Source organism: Pezoporus wallicus, unplaced genomic scaffold (genome assembly GCF_028554395.1).
Source record: "Pezoporus wallicus isolate ANWC-B61680 ecotype Strahan unplaced genomic scaffold, APGP_CSIRO_Pwel_v1 contig_5552, whole genome shotgun sequence".
Classification (NCBI taxonomy): domain Eukaryota; kingdom Metazoa; phylum Chordata; class Aves; order Psittaciformes; family Psittacidae; genus Pezoporus; species Pezoporus wallicus.
Genome location: NW_026640754.1, coordinates 3,661,763 through 3,677,664, shown reverse-complemented (window position 1 = coordinate 3,677,664; position 15,902 = coordinate 3,661,763). Strand labels below are relative to the sequence as shown.

Genomic DNA, 15,902 nt, shown 5'->3' with positions numbered 1-15,902 from the left:
ATCAGACATTTCTATGCTGACCATGAAGAGTCTGATCTTGTAAGGTGCTTACTTACACTGTCATGCTCATTGTCAATGAGCAGCTGACAAGCCTGCTGATTGTACTACATGAATCACTTTGACTCCTTTCAAGCAATAGAATCTGATTAAAAGAAATTATTACTGCAGGGTTAAAGATCATTACTCTTATGCAACGAGTCATTTTGCAAACCTTACCTAAAACATACTTCAGAATGGCAGTAAATGCAAAATTAAAGAGGTCAGCAGGTACTACCCAATTTTTTCCCCATATTCATTTAAACTAAATTCTAAAGACTAACAATCTTCCCTCCCCAAAGAAAAAAAAACAAGACAATAATTTCTTAAAATTATTGCTTTATTTAGCAGCCCATAACATCACTAACATGTACATTTCTGTGATTTAGATTCAATACAAATATTTCAAAATATCAGATCTGAAAAATGCTCTCCATTTTTATTACAGGCCTATTCAATAAAATATATACCTTTGGTGTAGTATGTTTTATTGTATATAGCAAACCATTTTTACCATCATCAAAAATATATTTTAGCACTTGTGAATTACAGGGGACTTTGATTCCTCAGATAACCAATAGTATTGGATACCGTATCTTGAACCGGCTCATAAATATTTAGACATGTCAAATGTACATTTTCTGTTGGAAATGGCAAGTGAAAGATCTTCAAGAATTCTAAATTCTAAATTTACTAATAATTAAGCTACTTAAGCTATCTTTATGCTACTTTATTAGATGCATCATAAGACATTATTTTCATTGAAAATATGCTTTAAATAAGGCAAGTTTTGTAAGAATTTAAACAGTGTTTTTTGTTACATGGAAACTTTTCTTACAAAGGTGGTCACAACTAGTTTGCTACTATGAAATCACTACGCACAAAGCAATAAAATTACAGAGCTAAACATCCTTCAAGGATGAAATCACAGTGAAGAAAGCTGTGATATACTTTATGCTGTTAGTCATATTGTATCATATCACATCATATGATGATACCACAACAGAAGAGAGCTGGTTATTTACACAGTGGTTCTGTGGCAAATGTAAACAGAGATGAGTCAAGCACCTCAGCAATACATTGACTTTCTAATTCTTTTTCAGGGTTTTACAATGTTGTTCGTTAGTTCCATTCTCAACTTGACATGAGGCACCTGTTTTTAGGTAAGGTAAGAAACTGCTCAGTTGACAAAGTGTCAATGCGGTTTTCAAGTACATATGAATTTGTTCCCTTTTAGTTCATTATTAAGTCAAGGTATGATACAAGAAAGATGAAATGCTGTTAGATTTGTATGCAGTTTAAGGGATTAAATGACATAGAGCGACTGTTGATTTCTATGATATATAGGCTCAGAAACATCTCCGGTAAAGCAGGTAATAATTAAAACAAACTTTTTAGGTAAAGACCACATTTTAATATAGATTAACAGAAGTCTGATGACTATTCAGAAACTCTTAGTCCAGTTGAAATGATTGAAATTGGCTTGGAAAGCTCAAGTGTACTTTATCAGTGAAAGTATGAACACTTGAGCATTAAAAGGTATGACAGTTGGAGCATCTTTACAGAACAAATTAAGGTCAATTTGAAGGTGAATTCTGTTGTGAATCACTTTTCTCCACCAGAGGACTTCATTATAAACAGGGATATATTGTTGCAGCAGACAGCTTGTTGGGCTATTCTTCCCTACGTCACAGTATACGCTTCCCCTCAATGGAGAGAGGTGCCTGCTATCTGTGGAAAGTCCACTTAGCAAATCCTGTTCTAAGAGCCATGTGTTCCTCCTTGTACTAGCGTAATAAGTAGCATCTTCTCTTTTCTGCTCTTTAGAAGCGTCTAATTGTTCTAGGTTATCACACTATGTTCATCATTGTGATAAAACCCTGATTATTATTTTGAAAAGCTTATCTGTGGCAGATTACAAAATAACCTATAGTCTCAGGCTATTCTTAGGTGACAAAGATGTTAAATTGTCATTCTGTAAAGATTTTTCATTTCCCAAGTTTTCATGAGGTTAAGATCCTACCAACCAGACAAAGCTATCATCCTCGATGCACCATTTGTTTTAAATGCATTATTCTTCTTACAGAGGTTTAGACCTTCTGTACCATACACAGGTGAGAAATAACAGTTTTTCCTTGTTTATGTTTATGCTTATGTTTCTAAGAGGTGTTTCCCCAGATTCCCCAGGTGTTTCTGATTTTATGAATTACTGTCTCTTCAGAAAGAATGGTGGTTTGTATTTCTTTTCCCAACCCTCCCACACATGCCCAAACGGCCTGAGCTGATGAATCATGGCTTTTTTCTTTCCTTGCTGTTTGTCCTCCTGACCTTGTAACTTTGAAGATAATCAGTCAGGTATAATTCTCCTCCCAAAAGCTATTTTAAAATTGAAAAGTCAATTGAGAATACCATTCCTAGGAGGGATGGTGAGGTTTAATTTCCAAAAAAATTAATAATCATGTCCATGTTAGGAACAAAGCAATATAGATCGAGGTCCTTGTCAAAAATTCTAATGAATTTTCAATTACCTTGATTTCTCATTTCACATTTCCTAATATATTTCTGATTTCATTTTTTAAAAGAAGTTCCCAGAGGTTTTAGAATCAGGACCACAACCTGGCCAGAAAGTGGCTGAAAGTGGTAGGAACAGTTTTGTAATTTCTTTTATTGAGCCAGGTGATGTGGACACTTCTGTTTCAATCTATTTCTAGTTGTTTATTTCCATTTAAGGAGGAGGAGATGGGGAAGGAAGTATCCATGCATAACTTTGTAATTCCCTCAAGGATATCATTGTGTTATTATACAAGAGATGTTCCACTGTATAATAGGATCTGCATGTCAAGTCTCTGTAACTTGAGTTTCCAAATACCATGCAAGAAATTTGATAAAAGTGCTTTCAGTGTAGAAGATATTTCACTATAATATTTAACAGTAGATCTAATAAAACAGTTCTTTATCTGAATGTTGTTGAGTGACAATAATAAGATTCCCATTTTTACACAGAGTCCACCTTCACTTGATTGTTGTTTGTAATTAATGGAGAAGGTTTACTTTTCATCCTGTCTCCCACATCATTAGAACTATCCTGGAAAAAATTTTTTGCTGTACAAAAAGTAACAATAATTCTCTTGTATTCTCTTCTGAAGTTCTGGTTCAGGAGTCCATATATTATAGCATTAAGGCAGCTGTTGAAATATGCCATGTAATAACTAGTTACAAACAACCACTCTGGAATCCTAGGGATAACAGTGGCTGGGTTGACAGCCACAGCAAGGCCTATGAAGTTCAAAGGAGCCCAGCAGACTGCAAACAGCACAAATACTACAAACATGGTTACAAAGTTTCTAAAGTCATGTGGTCTCAGCCTGGGGTTGTTATCCGGTTTAACCCTTCGCCTTACCTGAATAACAAGGATCCATATTCTCAAGTAACAGAAAGTAACAATGGCTATGGGGAGCAGGAAATGGAAAAACACAACTGCTATTGTATATGCTGAGCTCACTGATTGTGCAAATGTACATGAGTAAATCCTGGGGTCATACTGCAGTGATCCCACAAAAAGGTTGGGCACGATAGCAACAAATGTTAGGACCCAGATAAGAACAACGTAGCACAATGAATTCTTGTTGCTGTACAGCTTGTCATATTTGAGACTGTGGCAGATATAGCAGTATCGATTGATAGCGATGCCTGTAATATTGAAGATTGATCCAATGACACTTAGGCCCATCAAGAAGCCACTAATCTGGCACTGAAGGTATCCCAGATTCCATCCATTGTGAAATACAGATGTGAGCACCAGTGGATATGGGTAGATTGCTACAACCAAGTCTGCAACTGCCAGGCTTACAACAAACACATTTCCTGTAAAATAAGAGGCAAAAATTAGTTTTTCTTCTGCTCTTTTTTGTCACTTCTGCTCTCAATATGTTAATGAGCAGCCTTAGTGGAACTCTTTAAATGCAATTATTGTCTACTTTCTAGATTAAAATTCATTGTCATATATCAGAAATAAGACACTCATTATTAATCTAAAAAGGAAGTAGCTTAACTTAAAGATGCACCTTTTAAAAGAAACTGTCTTTAATTACCATGACCCAATACTTTTATAGTCTCATTTGGATTCTTCCAGCCACACAGACTCAGTATTCATATAAAATAAAAATATTCATAACTTTAAATCTTGCTTTGCTTTCAAATGGTCTCTTTTGAAAAATCAGCAGACTTAATATTACTACTAATAAATTGCTACTCACATTTACCTTCTATATTTAATTCCCTTTCCTTACAGTATCCCTTAACTTTTCCAGTCCTGAAATGAAAATTATTATTTTTCCCATTTGTATTTCAAGTTCCCATTACTTTAATGTGACTTTTAAAGTGACTGGTTTTGAATCTTATGGCTAGCACTCAATTAAACTTAACTTCTAAGAGTCTAGCTGAACACAAACTAAGCTCTTTTTCCTAAGAGACACACTCTTCAGTAAAAGAAGTGGTGCTGGGCAGTGACCTTGACAATTCCCAGACAATATTGATGCCATGCTCTTCTCTGCCTCCAAACTGGGAAATAAAGCAATGATCCATTATCTTGGTTCACTCTTTAATTAAAACAAAGGAAGACCATTTTAGACTGTGTTAGTTCTTGATAGAAGCCCTCTCTGTTCTTCAAAACAGTGGAATCCATCATAACTACATGTTTTGAATTTAGTTTTGAGCATAGATTATATGTTCTTCTTTTTAGTTGCTTAAATGGTAATTCATCTGAATGCCTCCCAGCCATTCTAGTTTCTAAGGTCACAGCGTACATTGACATAGCTTTTGTTCATTTCTTAAAAATAACTGCTACATGTATTGGTCTAGTTACTCATGTCCATATCTACAGAAAGCTATAAATGTATATATATATATATATATATGTATGCATGTAGGGGGATAAATGTGTGTCTGAGATTATATTTTGGAATTCTGACATTATTCACTGAAGATGAAATACGAACTACTATTGCAAACTGTAAGAAAACATATTGCGAGTTTCATATTTCATAGAATATCATTATTAGTACAAAGTGGGCTTGGTGAACTATATTGTTCATTTATTTTGAGCAGACAAAATACAAATAGATAAAAATAGGTTAAAAGGAAAGGTAAAAGTATCTATGGACCCATAGGGCATTTTAGATGCTATAATTCTCAAAACTACTTTTTCAATGTATTATCACAAACATCTTAAAATACATATCCTTTCACTAATCTTACACATAAAATGGCCAGGTAAAAATATTAAATCTGCAAACACAGAGAAAATCATAGAAATTAATCTGGCTCAGAATGCTGCATATTCTCTTGTTTAAATTTTGATACATGCACAAAATACCACATTTGATATTTATACTAATAGCAGCTGGGAAAAATAGCATCAGTTAAAAGATTACTACACTGTTTTTCATGGATTTTGTATTTATAAACCACTTTCTCTTCATAGTGTCTGCAGTTGCTTCCTCTTTTGCTTGGGAATTCACTGCCAAACTGAAATATGCTTATCCTTAAGGATTTGGAAGATTTCAGATCATTTCAGCACAAACAGGAGAGGTTTTTTAAGCAGAAGATAACAAAGAAAAAAAAATCACTTTCAGAATTTAACCTTGACACAGTGGCAAGTGATACAAGAATAAAGAGACTAGATGAAACTCGGAGCTCTGTGTTTTGTCTTATGAATCAAGAAGTGGAGAATGAATGAAATGTTGCTGTTGGTAAGTTTTTTCCCTGTCCAGAATATTGTAGGTTTAATGAAATATTTCTGTCTCCAGATGGGACACAAAACCGGGACACTTCTTTAAATTTAATAGAAAAAATTCTATTTATATTTGCTAATGAATTTTCTGCTTAGCTGGAAACTGCCCATCCCAACCTTCTCTCTTTGCCATCCGCTGAAATATCTGCTGGTGCTCTCCATTAATATTGCCAATATTATTTACCCACTTCAGCCAAAAGGTTCAGCTATAAACACAAAGCTAAATGTTTTTTTTTTTCCCATTGCTGAAAGAAGACAGGTGGTATACTTCAGTTTTAGCAACCCTATGCTTTGGAAACAACAGAGTACAGGAGGAGTAAGCACTCTCTCTGAATCAGCCATATTTCAGGCTTTCATAAACCGGTGTGCCATGGTTGTCTCATCTTCTCAGTTGACTGCTGTAGAGCAACAAACTGAAAGTCTCGGAAATACAAGCTGTTTCATACAGAAATTGGAGGGTAGCAGTATACCCTGGTAGCCTGCCTTATTTAAAAGTGGAAAACAATGGAAACAATGTCCCAGGCAGCCAGCTCATGGTTAGTGTGTCAGCTGGATGACCAAAGCATTGGGCTAGAAAATACCTGGAAACCAGATACCTGCTTGCAGAGAGGACTTTTAACCTGTCTTTCAGGAAGGGTTATCTTCAAACTCGAGTTCAGATACATTTTCTGTGTAAGCACAACAACTTTGTCATTAAGATAAAATAGAAAATTTAAGTAAAAATTTATTCGGGACTCATATGTATGTTGTATGTTTTGAGGTTCATTGTTTCAGACTCTGGAGTCAGATGTGAAATTATGCTGAGCTTTCATATGTTATATAGTATACACAATTTTAAAATATGAACCTAGATTTAGGCACCCACCATTATTGGAAAAGAGTGATATTTTATGAAATTCCCATGTATTTGATGGCATATTGTGAAATTAAACTGTTATCTTTGTGGAACACTTGGTATTGTAGAGGTGAGTACCATAAAAAAAAAAAGATATAGGAGAAAACTAATTGTTATCTTCAGGTCTGGATGTGAACAGAATTTTATAAACAAAGCCTAAAGCTCCATATTGAACCCTCTAAAAAAAAGCCACAAAACCAAAATTAATAACTCTTCTTTGAATAAAAAGTATTCATTATCTCTAGAGAGTGAAAAAAACCCACAATTTATATAACTAAAGAATGCATTACTGTGCATTAACACCAGCTGGCTGAATTGAGGTTGAATTTCTTGACTTTGACATAAGTCAAATAAACTTGAATAAATTAAAGCAGATACTGTGCTGTGAAAGTATTTGGGAAGAAAGATAATCTACTGGTAACCAGCTTTAGCAGGCTATGCTTTTAGATGCAGTCTAAAGTAATGTTCCATTAAATATTTTCACCACCCTTACTGAAAAAGACACCTGTCTGCTCAGCAAACACATAGCAACATCATACCTCCCTGGTGAATAAAAAACTGCACTAAAGCAACAGAAAACAAACAAGTGCTCTCTGAGACAATTTGAATTTTCCAAGAACAAAATACAACATAAACTGAGTGTAAAAATTGTGACCTTAACAGATTATCAACAAAATGCTGATGGATTTAAGCGTCATGATATCAAAATGAATATGAGAGCATCAAATAAGAACTACATGATGTAGTTGTATCAGTAGCAACTTGTAGCTGCATAACATATACAAACGACTGTGTGGGTTGTTATTCCCTAAGTGCTAAGTATGTCCTGAAGTTAACAGGAATTAGAAAATTTCCAGAAATTTCTAACAACATGAATAAGTGCAGAATATTAATGGAAAAAAAAATTACTTAGCATAAGTAGTGCTGAATGCCTCCCATAAGCATAGACTGAAGGGCTGAGCACTTTGCAAGCAGATTACAAAGGACTAGTTCTTTCTGCAATTTTAGGAGAACTGAGGAATGTGTGGTCTAAAGAGCTCTTTCCTCAAGGGCTGAGACTGAAGTATTTTAACTCTTCCAAAACTTTAAGCCTGGGGGAAAAAACTATACTGTAAGAAAGCATCCATAGATATCTATGGAAGAAAATAATGCTTTAAAGCATTACGGACTCCAGCTAGAATTTTTCAGTATTAAGGAAATCTGCATGAATTTTAGAGATCTCATTTTCCTAGCAACATTGGCCAGGCTACTATTCTCCTTTTTTCCAAGATATTCCTGTACTTTTTAATATTGGTTGCTAGGTCACTATTTCTGTTCACCTATTTCAAATTATTTCCTGTATAAATAATAAATTGGCTTCTTACAACAAATGCTTTCCAGACACCATCATGTTTTTATCATGTTGCTACATGTTGAAGCATGTAATATTTTGTTTCCTGTTTATGCATTTGTGCTCAGGTTGCACCAAATTTAGCTAAGAGAGCTTTAAAGTCTTTATATTAAGTGGAGCTGTTTTTGCTTTTAGGTAAGACTAAACAGTACACGCAGCTATCATTTGAAGTCATGTATAAAGTCTTTGTTTCAATGGTCATCAATTCAGACTTTTCATGTTTAGTTGGTAAGCATATCTTTAAGGAAAGAGGAGGGGGGTTGGAACTAGATGATCTTAAGGTCCTTTCCAACCCTAACTATTCTATGATTCTATGATATTGTAAACATCTACAGTGTTAGACTAATTACCAGATCAAATTTAATTTCTAACTACTAGGTCCATGCTATTCTTATCTAATAGCTGTTTATCACCTGTCAGATACTGCCAGATATGCTGATCATTTCTGATCATTTCCTAACAAGGCTTAACAGGATGCTTTGCTATAAATTTAGATCAACTTTTCTTGAAGTCCTGATGTATTCACATATAATATTACTAAGATTATTATGTACACAGTTTTTATATATTTAATGGCACTATTTTTTATTTACTATTTATTTAAAGTACTGATTTTTGATCACTCTAATACTTCTGATTTTCTTCAATGATAGTTTACGATTTATTTATTTATTTATTTATTTTGCATTTTGAAATGTTTCTGATTAATCCAGTCCTTTCCCAGAATGTTAATCTGGGTGTTTATGCTATCTAAAAACAAGACTAAGATTAGGTGCATGCAACTGGGGGCCTGGAGCAGTAGAAAAATTAAATGTGGTATCTCATAGTTATAACTGAGCACAGCATCACACTTTTACATCTAGAAAAAGTGACAGTATTGACGGATGTCAAAACAGCTAGTTTAGAAAACTAGTAACTTCAGTTCACAACTAAATGGTAGGAGTGACTAAGTCTCTGATTATAGAATACAAGGCTTCACATGAATAAGGGCTACTTTATGAAGAAAGCAGAATTAGAAGGCTAAGCATAATGTTCAATATGATATGCTTCATTTTACCACTATAAGCTGAATTTCTTCCATAGAAAAGAATTTTCCTAGGCCTCTGCTTCTCTCATGGTTGTTTCCATGCACAAAATAGCCTCTCAATGACAAATATTAACCCATATTAATATTAATATGTCATATTCCATGAACATTTTTTTGCCCTGAATGTTGTTCCATTAGCACTGGTATTTTTACTGGTTGCTGTACCTGGCAGCACAGTCTGTGATTCCACAAAGGTCCTGTGCAAACAAAATTGTTAAATGAAAATACCTGTAAGTGGAGCCAGTGACCACTGTTTCTTAAGCAAAATTCCAAAGCCAAGTAAGGTTACCTAGACAAGCAAGCATGCACACAATCCCAACTTCACTGAAGACAGATTTGAAAGGTTTAAGAAACTAACAGTCCCGGCAGCTCAGCATCAAAATAGCAAAAAGCAGCTGAGCAAAAATGTAGGAATAAATATTACATAAGCTCCAGTTACTCCTGGGAGCTTCATTCACTTTACAGATCATAATATCAACTCCCTAGATCTCAAAAACCTATTTTTAAACTAGAGGTACTATTTATAAACATGGCCTGAATCAAGAGGTCCATGTGCACATTAAATTTGAATATAGCATGATGGGCCTGTGGGTTTTGCTTCTCATTAGGAAATTAACCCTGATGCTTCCCGTGGTGATGCAGGGAAATTTGAATGGTGTAAAGCCCACAACGAATTTTTTAGTTTTAAGCATAAGTAGCAAAACCTTTCCTTTTAAGCTGAAGAAAGACCTTGTATTATTTAATGATTATTTTAAAACCTCATCAAAATGTACACCTCTGTCACATAATAGATTTTCAGACCCCATATCATCTACTTAGGACACTAATGAAACCAGATGTTTTAATTACATACATGGCAATTACCTACAGCTGTAATGATGTCACACAGGTAGCTTGTTAGCACCAAGATACTGCATTGACCTAAATAATATCAGCTTTTAACTGTAGTTGACAGAAATTCAGGGTGCTGAATGTTACAGATCAAAAGCTGGAGAACTGCTTAACAGTATATTTGAGAGATGTGGAAGAATAGATTTTTTAAAGACCATGTTATCAGAATATTCTATATTGTAATGCTTTATTCCAGTGTGCCACAAGTTGAAGAAAATTTGACATAATCAGCACAGCATAAAAGAATGTTTCTACTGATATGCTCTGAAAAGAAAAGGTTATACTGTATTTAGATTATAATAATTATCATACAGAAACTTTCAGTGAAGCTTGCAGCAACAATTTAATTTGAAATGACTATGCCATCTTCTGGCCAAGAAAATTAGATGCATGAAATGGCAGTGAGGAATTATATAGTACACAGAATTAAGGAATGGAGGATTTTGGTGTCAGTTCCAAGTTGAATATAGCCAAACAATATGTGGATGCGTGTAGTTTTGCAGATATGTCAAATGGCACACAGTTTTCTGTGACTTTACACCTACCGTATTTTACTGTCGTCCCATGGTACACATGAGACAGCTACTCCTCTCTTAAAAGTCTAAAAATATTTGTCAGTGCTATTTTTGGTGGCTCAGTCATGAAAATAAAGTGATGTGAGATTTACTGTAAGGCAGACAAAGGAATTGAATCCATATGCTGAATGAGTGGTACAGACTTGGGGATGTACCATGCCTCTGGCAGTTTTGTATGACATTTCAGGGCTTCTTTGAAAATGTCTCTTTTATTCAACCTCTCATGATAGGAGTACTTACTTTATACTAAGCAGTAGATTTGATAGGTACATGGGATATTGAATATCTCAGTTCTGGTAAGACTGAGGTATTTCTGTCTATGCCAAGAAGGGCAGTGCTGGATGAATTTATGTGACATGAAATGTGAAGCACCTGGAACTCAAAGCAGCAGTAAAGATAAGGTCTAGGCTACCATTGCACGTTTAAGCAGGAGTTGACTGAAGACCTTTTGTGGACCTAAACTTAAAAGTCTAGAGGTGGTCAGAGTTTGGGTCTTTTTTAAGGATTTTTAAGACGTGCGGTTTTTAAAATGACTACAGATAATAGCAGCTGGAGCTACCAGGGAACCTCAGGATACACACATCTTTCTATTACGTTATGCAGTGCCATGGAATATTTTCCTTTGAGGCTCTACAAAGTAGGTTCATGTCCAAGATATTTTGCCTTAGATGTAGCAGCAAATTGATCAAGACTTCTGTTCTTTTACGGAAACCTCTAAAATTTCATCACAGTAATATCTATCTGATACATGTTTACTTCAGTAACAAGATTGTATTAAACTGACGCTGTCATACAGTTTTGTAGCTTTGTAATATAGATAGATGAGGGTGGCTCTTGTTAAAAAAGTAGTCATGAAATTTGTCAACTCTCCAGTAGATATGGATAAAATAAATAGTTTAATTGCTGTTTGAAAAAAAGTTTTAAGTGCCATATAGAATCATAGAATAGTTAGGGTTGGAAAGGACCTCAAGATCATCTAGTTCCAATCCCCCTGCCATGGGCAGGGGCACCACACACTAAACCATATCACCCAAGGCTTTGTCCAACCTGGTCTTGAACACTGCCAGGGATGGAGCACACACAACTTCCCTGGGCAACCCATTCCGGTGCCTCACCACCCTAACAGGAAAGAATTTCCTCCTTATATCCAATCTAAACTTCCCCTGTTTAAGTTTTAACCCATTACCCCTTGTTCTGTCACTACAGTCCCTAATGAAGAGTCCCTCCCCAGCATCCCTATAGGCCCCCTTCAGATACTGGAAGGCTGCTATGAGGTCTCCACGCAGCCTTCTCTTCTCCAGCCTGAACAGCCCCAACTTTCTCAGCCTATCGGCATATGGGAGGTGCTCCAGCCCCCTGATCATCCTCGTGGCCCTTCTCTGGACTTGTTCCAACAGTTCCATGTCCTTTTTATGTTGAGGACACCAGAACTGCACACAATACTCCATATCCATACGTATATTTCTAGAATATGCAGAATATGCAGAATATACAGAATAAATATTTCTCTAGTTATGGGCCTCGTTCACTGTGCAAATATAGGGGGATTTTTTTTCAGTTCTATAGGTGTTTTTCACCAAAATGTAAAGTCAGATGTAATTCTGTTTGAATCATTCTTAACTTACATTATGTTTGTCCGCCCAGCCAAGGGTGAACTAAGACATAACATAAAATATCTAGAAAGCTTGTAATGACATTGAAATGAATCAACAAACTCTGCTGTCTTGCAGATGGAAGTTAGAAACCAGGGTAGCCAGATACAGTGGTGGATGTCACAAGTTCTGCAGTCCTGGTTTTGGCTCTGGTATCTACCTGGACTGTTTTTGATACAGTTCACTGGGCAGGTGTGTTTTCAAGGTCAGGACATCTATTCCCTTTGAACATCAGCCACTTCTACTGTGATAGCAATATTTCAGAGACCAAATAGGTTTGCCTGAGTAACTTATCCACTTTTGCAGAAGGGAATTATATTACCACTTCTGATTTGATCTTTTCTATCTCAAATTTCTATGATTCATTTGAGAGGAAAAAAAATCCTCCAGACAACCTGTTTTCCAGCAAGGTATTGCCTAGATGTTACAGAACCCTAAGGTTGTCATCACAGTTCAGCAAGCTGTATGAAACCAATTAGAATAACAATACTGCTGATGTCAGAGGATCATGCTACTGAACTGCATCACAGCAGAATCAGCATAAGAGTATTTTTCCCCCCTTCACCTGTGTTTGCATAAGAGGCTGGAAATAAATGGAAGCAGAAAAATGATACTATCATGGTTAATCACAGCTCACATAAATAAAACCAATATTACAGTTCAGAGACTAAAATAAATGAAAGGGAAAAGTCAGAGGGGGATGCTTCTGAAATATAATTATGTTTTCTATTTGTACAAAATCTCATAGATCAGTAAGAATCAGTGTCAGAAAAAGTGAAGATACAGCCTATTCCCTTCTAAGTTTTAATATGTATTTTGAGAAAACAAGTAAGAGAGGAGAGTGAAGGTGCACTACATAACTTCTGAGCCCAAAGAGTAGTGGTGAATGGTGTCACATCTAGCTGGTGACCAGTGGTGTCCCCCAGGACTCACTATTGGGCCGGTGTTTTTTAATATCTTTGTTGATAATCTGGATGAGGAGATCAAGTGCACCCTCAGTAAATTTGCAGATGACACCAAGTTGGCTGGGAGTGTTGATCTGCTGGAAAGGCTCTCCAGAGGGATCTGGACAGGCTGGATCGATGGGTTGAGGCCAGTGGTATGAAGTTCAACAAGGCAAAGTGCTGGGTCCTGCACTTGGGCCACAACAACCCCATGCAGTGCTACAGGCTTGAGAGTGAGTGGCTGGAAAGCTGCTCGGACGAAAAGGACCTGGGGGTGTTGGTTGACATCCACTGAACATGAGCCAGCTTGTGCCCAGGCAGCCAAGAAGGCCAGTGGCTTCCTGGCCTGTGTCAGAAATAGTGTGCCAGCAGGACTAGGGCAGTGATCATCCCTCTGTACTTAGCACTGCTGAGGCCTCACCTCAAATACTGTGTTCAGTTCTCAGTCCCTCACTACAGGACAGACACTGCGGTTCTGAAATGGGTAAGAGAAGGGCAACAAAGCTGACAAAGGGTCTAGAGCACAAGTCTTATAAGGAATGGCTGAAGGAACTGGGGTTGATTAGTCTAGGAAAGAGAATGCCTAGGGGGAAATGTATCTCTCTGCAACTACCTGGAAGGAGGTAGAGGGGTTGGTCTCTTCTCCCAAGAGATAGCACAAGAGATATCAGCCTCAAGCTGCAACAGGGGATGTTTAGATTGGGTCATAGGAAAAAAAAAAAATCACTGAAAGGGTAGTCAGGCATTGGAACAGGCTGCCCAGGGGAAGTGGTGCCATCACCATCCCTGGAAATGTTCAAAAACCATGTAGATGAGACTCTCAGTGATATGGCTTAGTGGTGGTCTTGGCAGTCCTGGGGTAATGGTTGGACTCTATGATCTTACAGGTTGTCGTGGGTTCAGCAGTAGCAGTCATGTTTTTCCTTTGTGTTAGCTGGTACAGTGCTGTGTTTTGACTTCCAGCCCGAGAACAGTGCTGGTGATACTGATGTTTTCGGTTGTTACTAAGTGATGTTTACCCTGACCAAGGACTTTGTGAGGCTCATGCTCTGCCAGGGAGGAGGGGAAGCTGTGAGGAAGCAGAGATGGGGCGTCTGACCCAAGCTAGCCAGGGAGGTATTCCATACCACAGCACGTCATGCCCGGGGTGGGGGGTAACTGGGAGTTACCCGGAAGGACACGGGCTTCCGGGTGGAACTTGTTTTCTTGGCCGGTGGTATCGTATTCTCTTCCCTTGTTATTTTCCCTTATCATTGTTGTCGTTGGTGGTAGCGGTGGTGATTTGTGTTGTACATTGGTTGCTGGACTGTTCTTGTCTCAACCCGTAGGAGTTGCACTCTTTCGATCCTCCTCCCCGTTCCTCCGGGAGTGGGGAAGGGGAGAGCCCCGGTGTGGGGGGGACACGGACCTCGATTGTTGTCAGCTCGGCACCACTCACTGGGAGTGAGTGAACAAGTTACCTGACTGGGTTTAAACCACGACACAGGTCTTTTCCAACCTAGTTGATTCTATGATTCTATAGCTGACACAACACTTGTATGCTGTATATAATACTGCAAACATGAAATCCCTTTCCTGAATCTCTTTGAAAGTCACAGGTTTATCTAACAGGATTTTGTGGCTGAATTTGTCTACAGAATTATTCATGGGAAGAAAAAAAAGTTTAAAACTCTCAAGAGTACAAAATAATCAATTTTCTTTCTGTTATGACTAATAGCAGTGTAAGTGGTCATTCAGTGAATCCCACATTTAACTACAGAGTCCACAGTAGACAGTGAAGCTAATGAAATGAGTTCATAAAACAGTCTTCCCAGTTCTTTCTCCTAAATCAACAATGGTAGGACATCTGCCAGGAAAATCAAAAATAACATTATAGAAAATAGCACTTAAATATTAACATGTGTTTACTCTCCCTCTATCCATTCTCTATTTCTCTGTTCCTTTTCCTACTTCTCTTATGTATTCAATCACCACATCTTTTCTCTCCTTACTGACTTACAATCCAAAATCTTTTACATTTCTGACAGCTTTTTTTCCATTCTTCCCCTTCCTTTCCTCTTTCTTTGTCCCCAAATTCCTTAAAAATGTGAGGCTGTTTTTATATTACACTCCCACCTTAATAGTTTCATGATTTTAGGGGGTATTCATTCTGCCCAGCTGCCTCCAGTTCTTCCTGTCTCACTTTCATTTCTTCATTTGCTCTATTGTGCTACAGCAAAAATACAGAAGTTGAATGATCCCAGACCACAGAGGAATAAGTGAAATGGTATCAAGTATCATAAGAAATTCACTAGAAAAAGTACTATTTTAATTGCAATATTAGTAGGTAACTGATAGCATCAAGAACTGTTGCTTTTCTAGAGCATCAGAAATGCATTTAGCACTGGAAACTAAAAGGACAAAGAAGTGGAACTGATATATATGTATGGCAGCAAGATCAAGAATCTTATTACCTGTCTTATGTTTGTGTAGTCCACTTTATCAAAAGGAAATAGGAAAATAACTTTGAATTAAGAAAGAAAGTCCCCATAATGTGTAGTTCCTTTCTTCTGTAAAAAAAAGTTTAATAAACCCTGAGATATCTACTCCAGTTTTTGCACTAGAATAGACTGGTTTAGTCCATGACTGGAACACTTACACA

General features: G+C 36.9%; 1 protein-coding gene across 2 annotated transcripts in view; it reads right to left on the bottom strand.

The window, feature by feature from the left end:
• Positions 1-2,298: 2,298 nt before the first annotated feature.
• The window catches only part of MTNR1A (melatonin receptor 1A), a 49,983-nt gene continuing 36,379 nt past the window's right edge, over positions 2,299-15,902 (bottom strand). For both annotated transcript variants that reach the window (XM_057420359.1, XM_057420360.1), the window contains one exon: positions 2,299-3,900. In XM_057420359.1, coding sequence (XP_057276342.1) covers positions 3,032-3,766 — 735 coding nt within the window. In that variant the 5' untranslated portion in view covers positions 3,767-3,900 and the 3' untranslated portion in view covers positions 2,299-3,031. The remainder of the gene's footprint in view (positions 3,901-15,902) is intronic.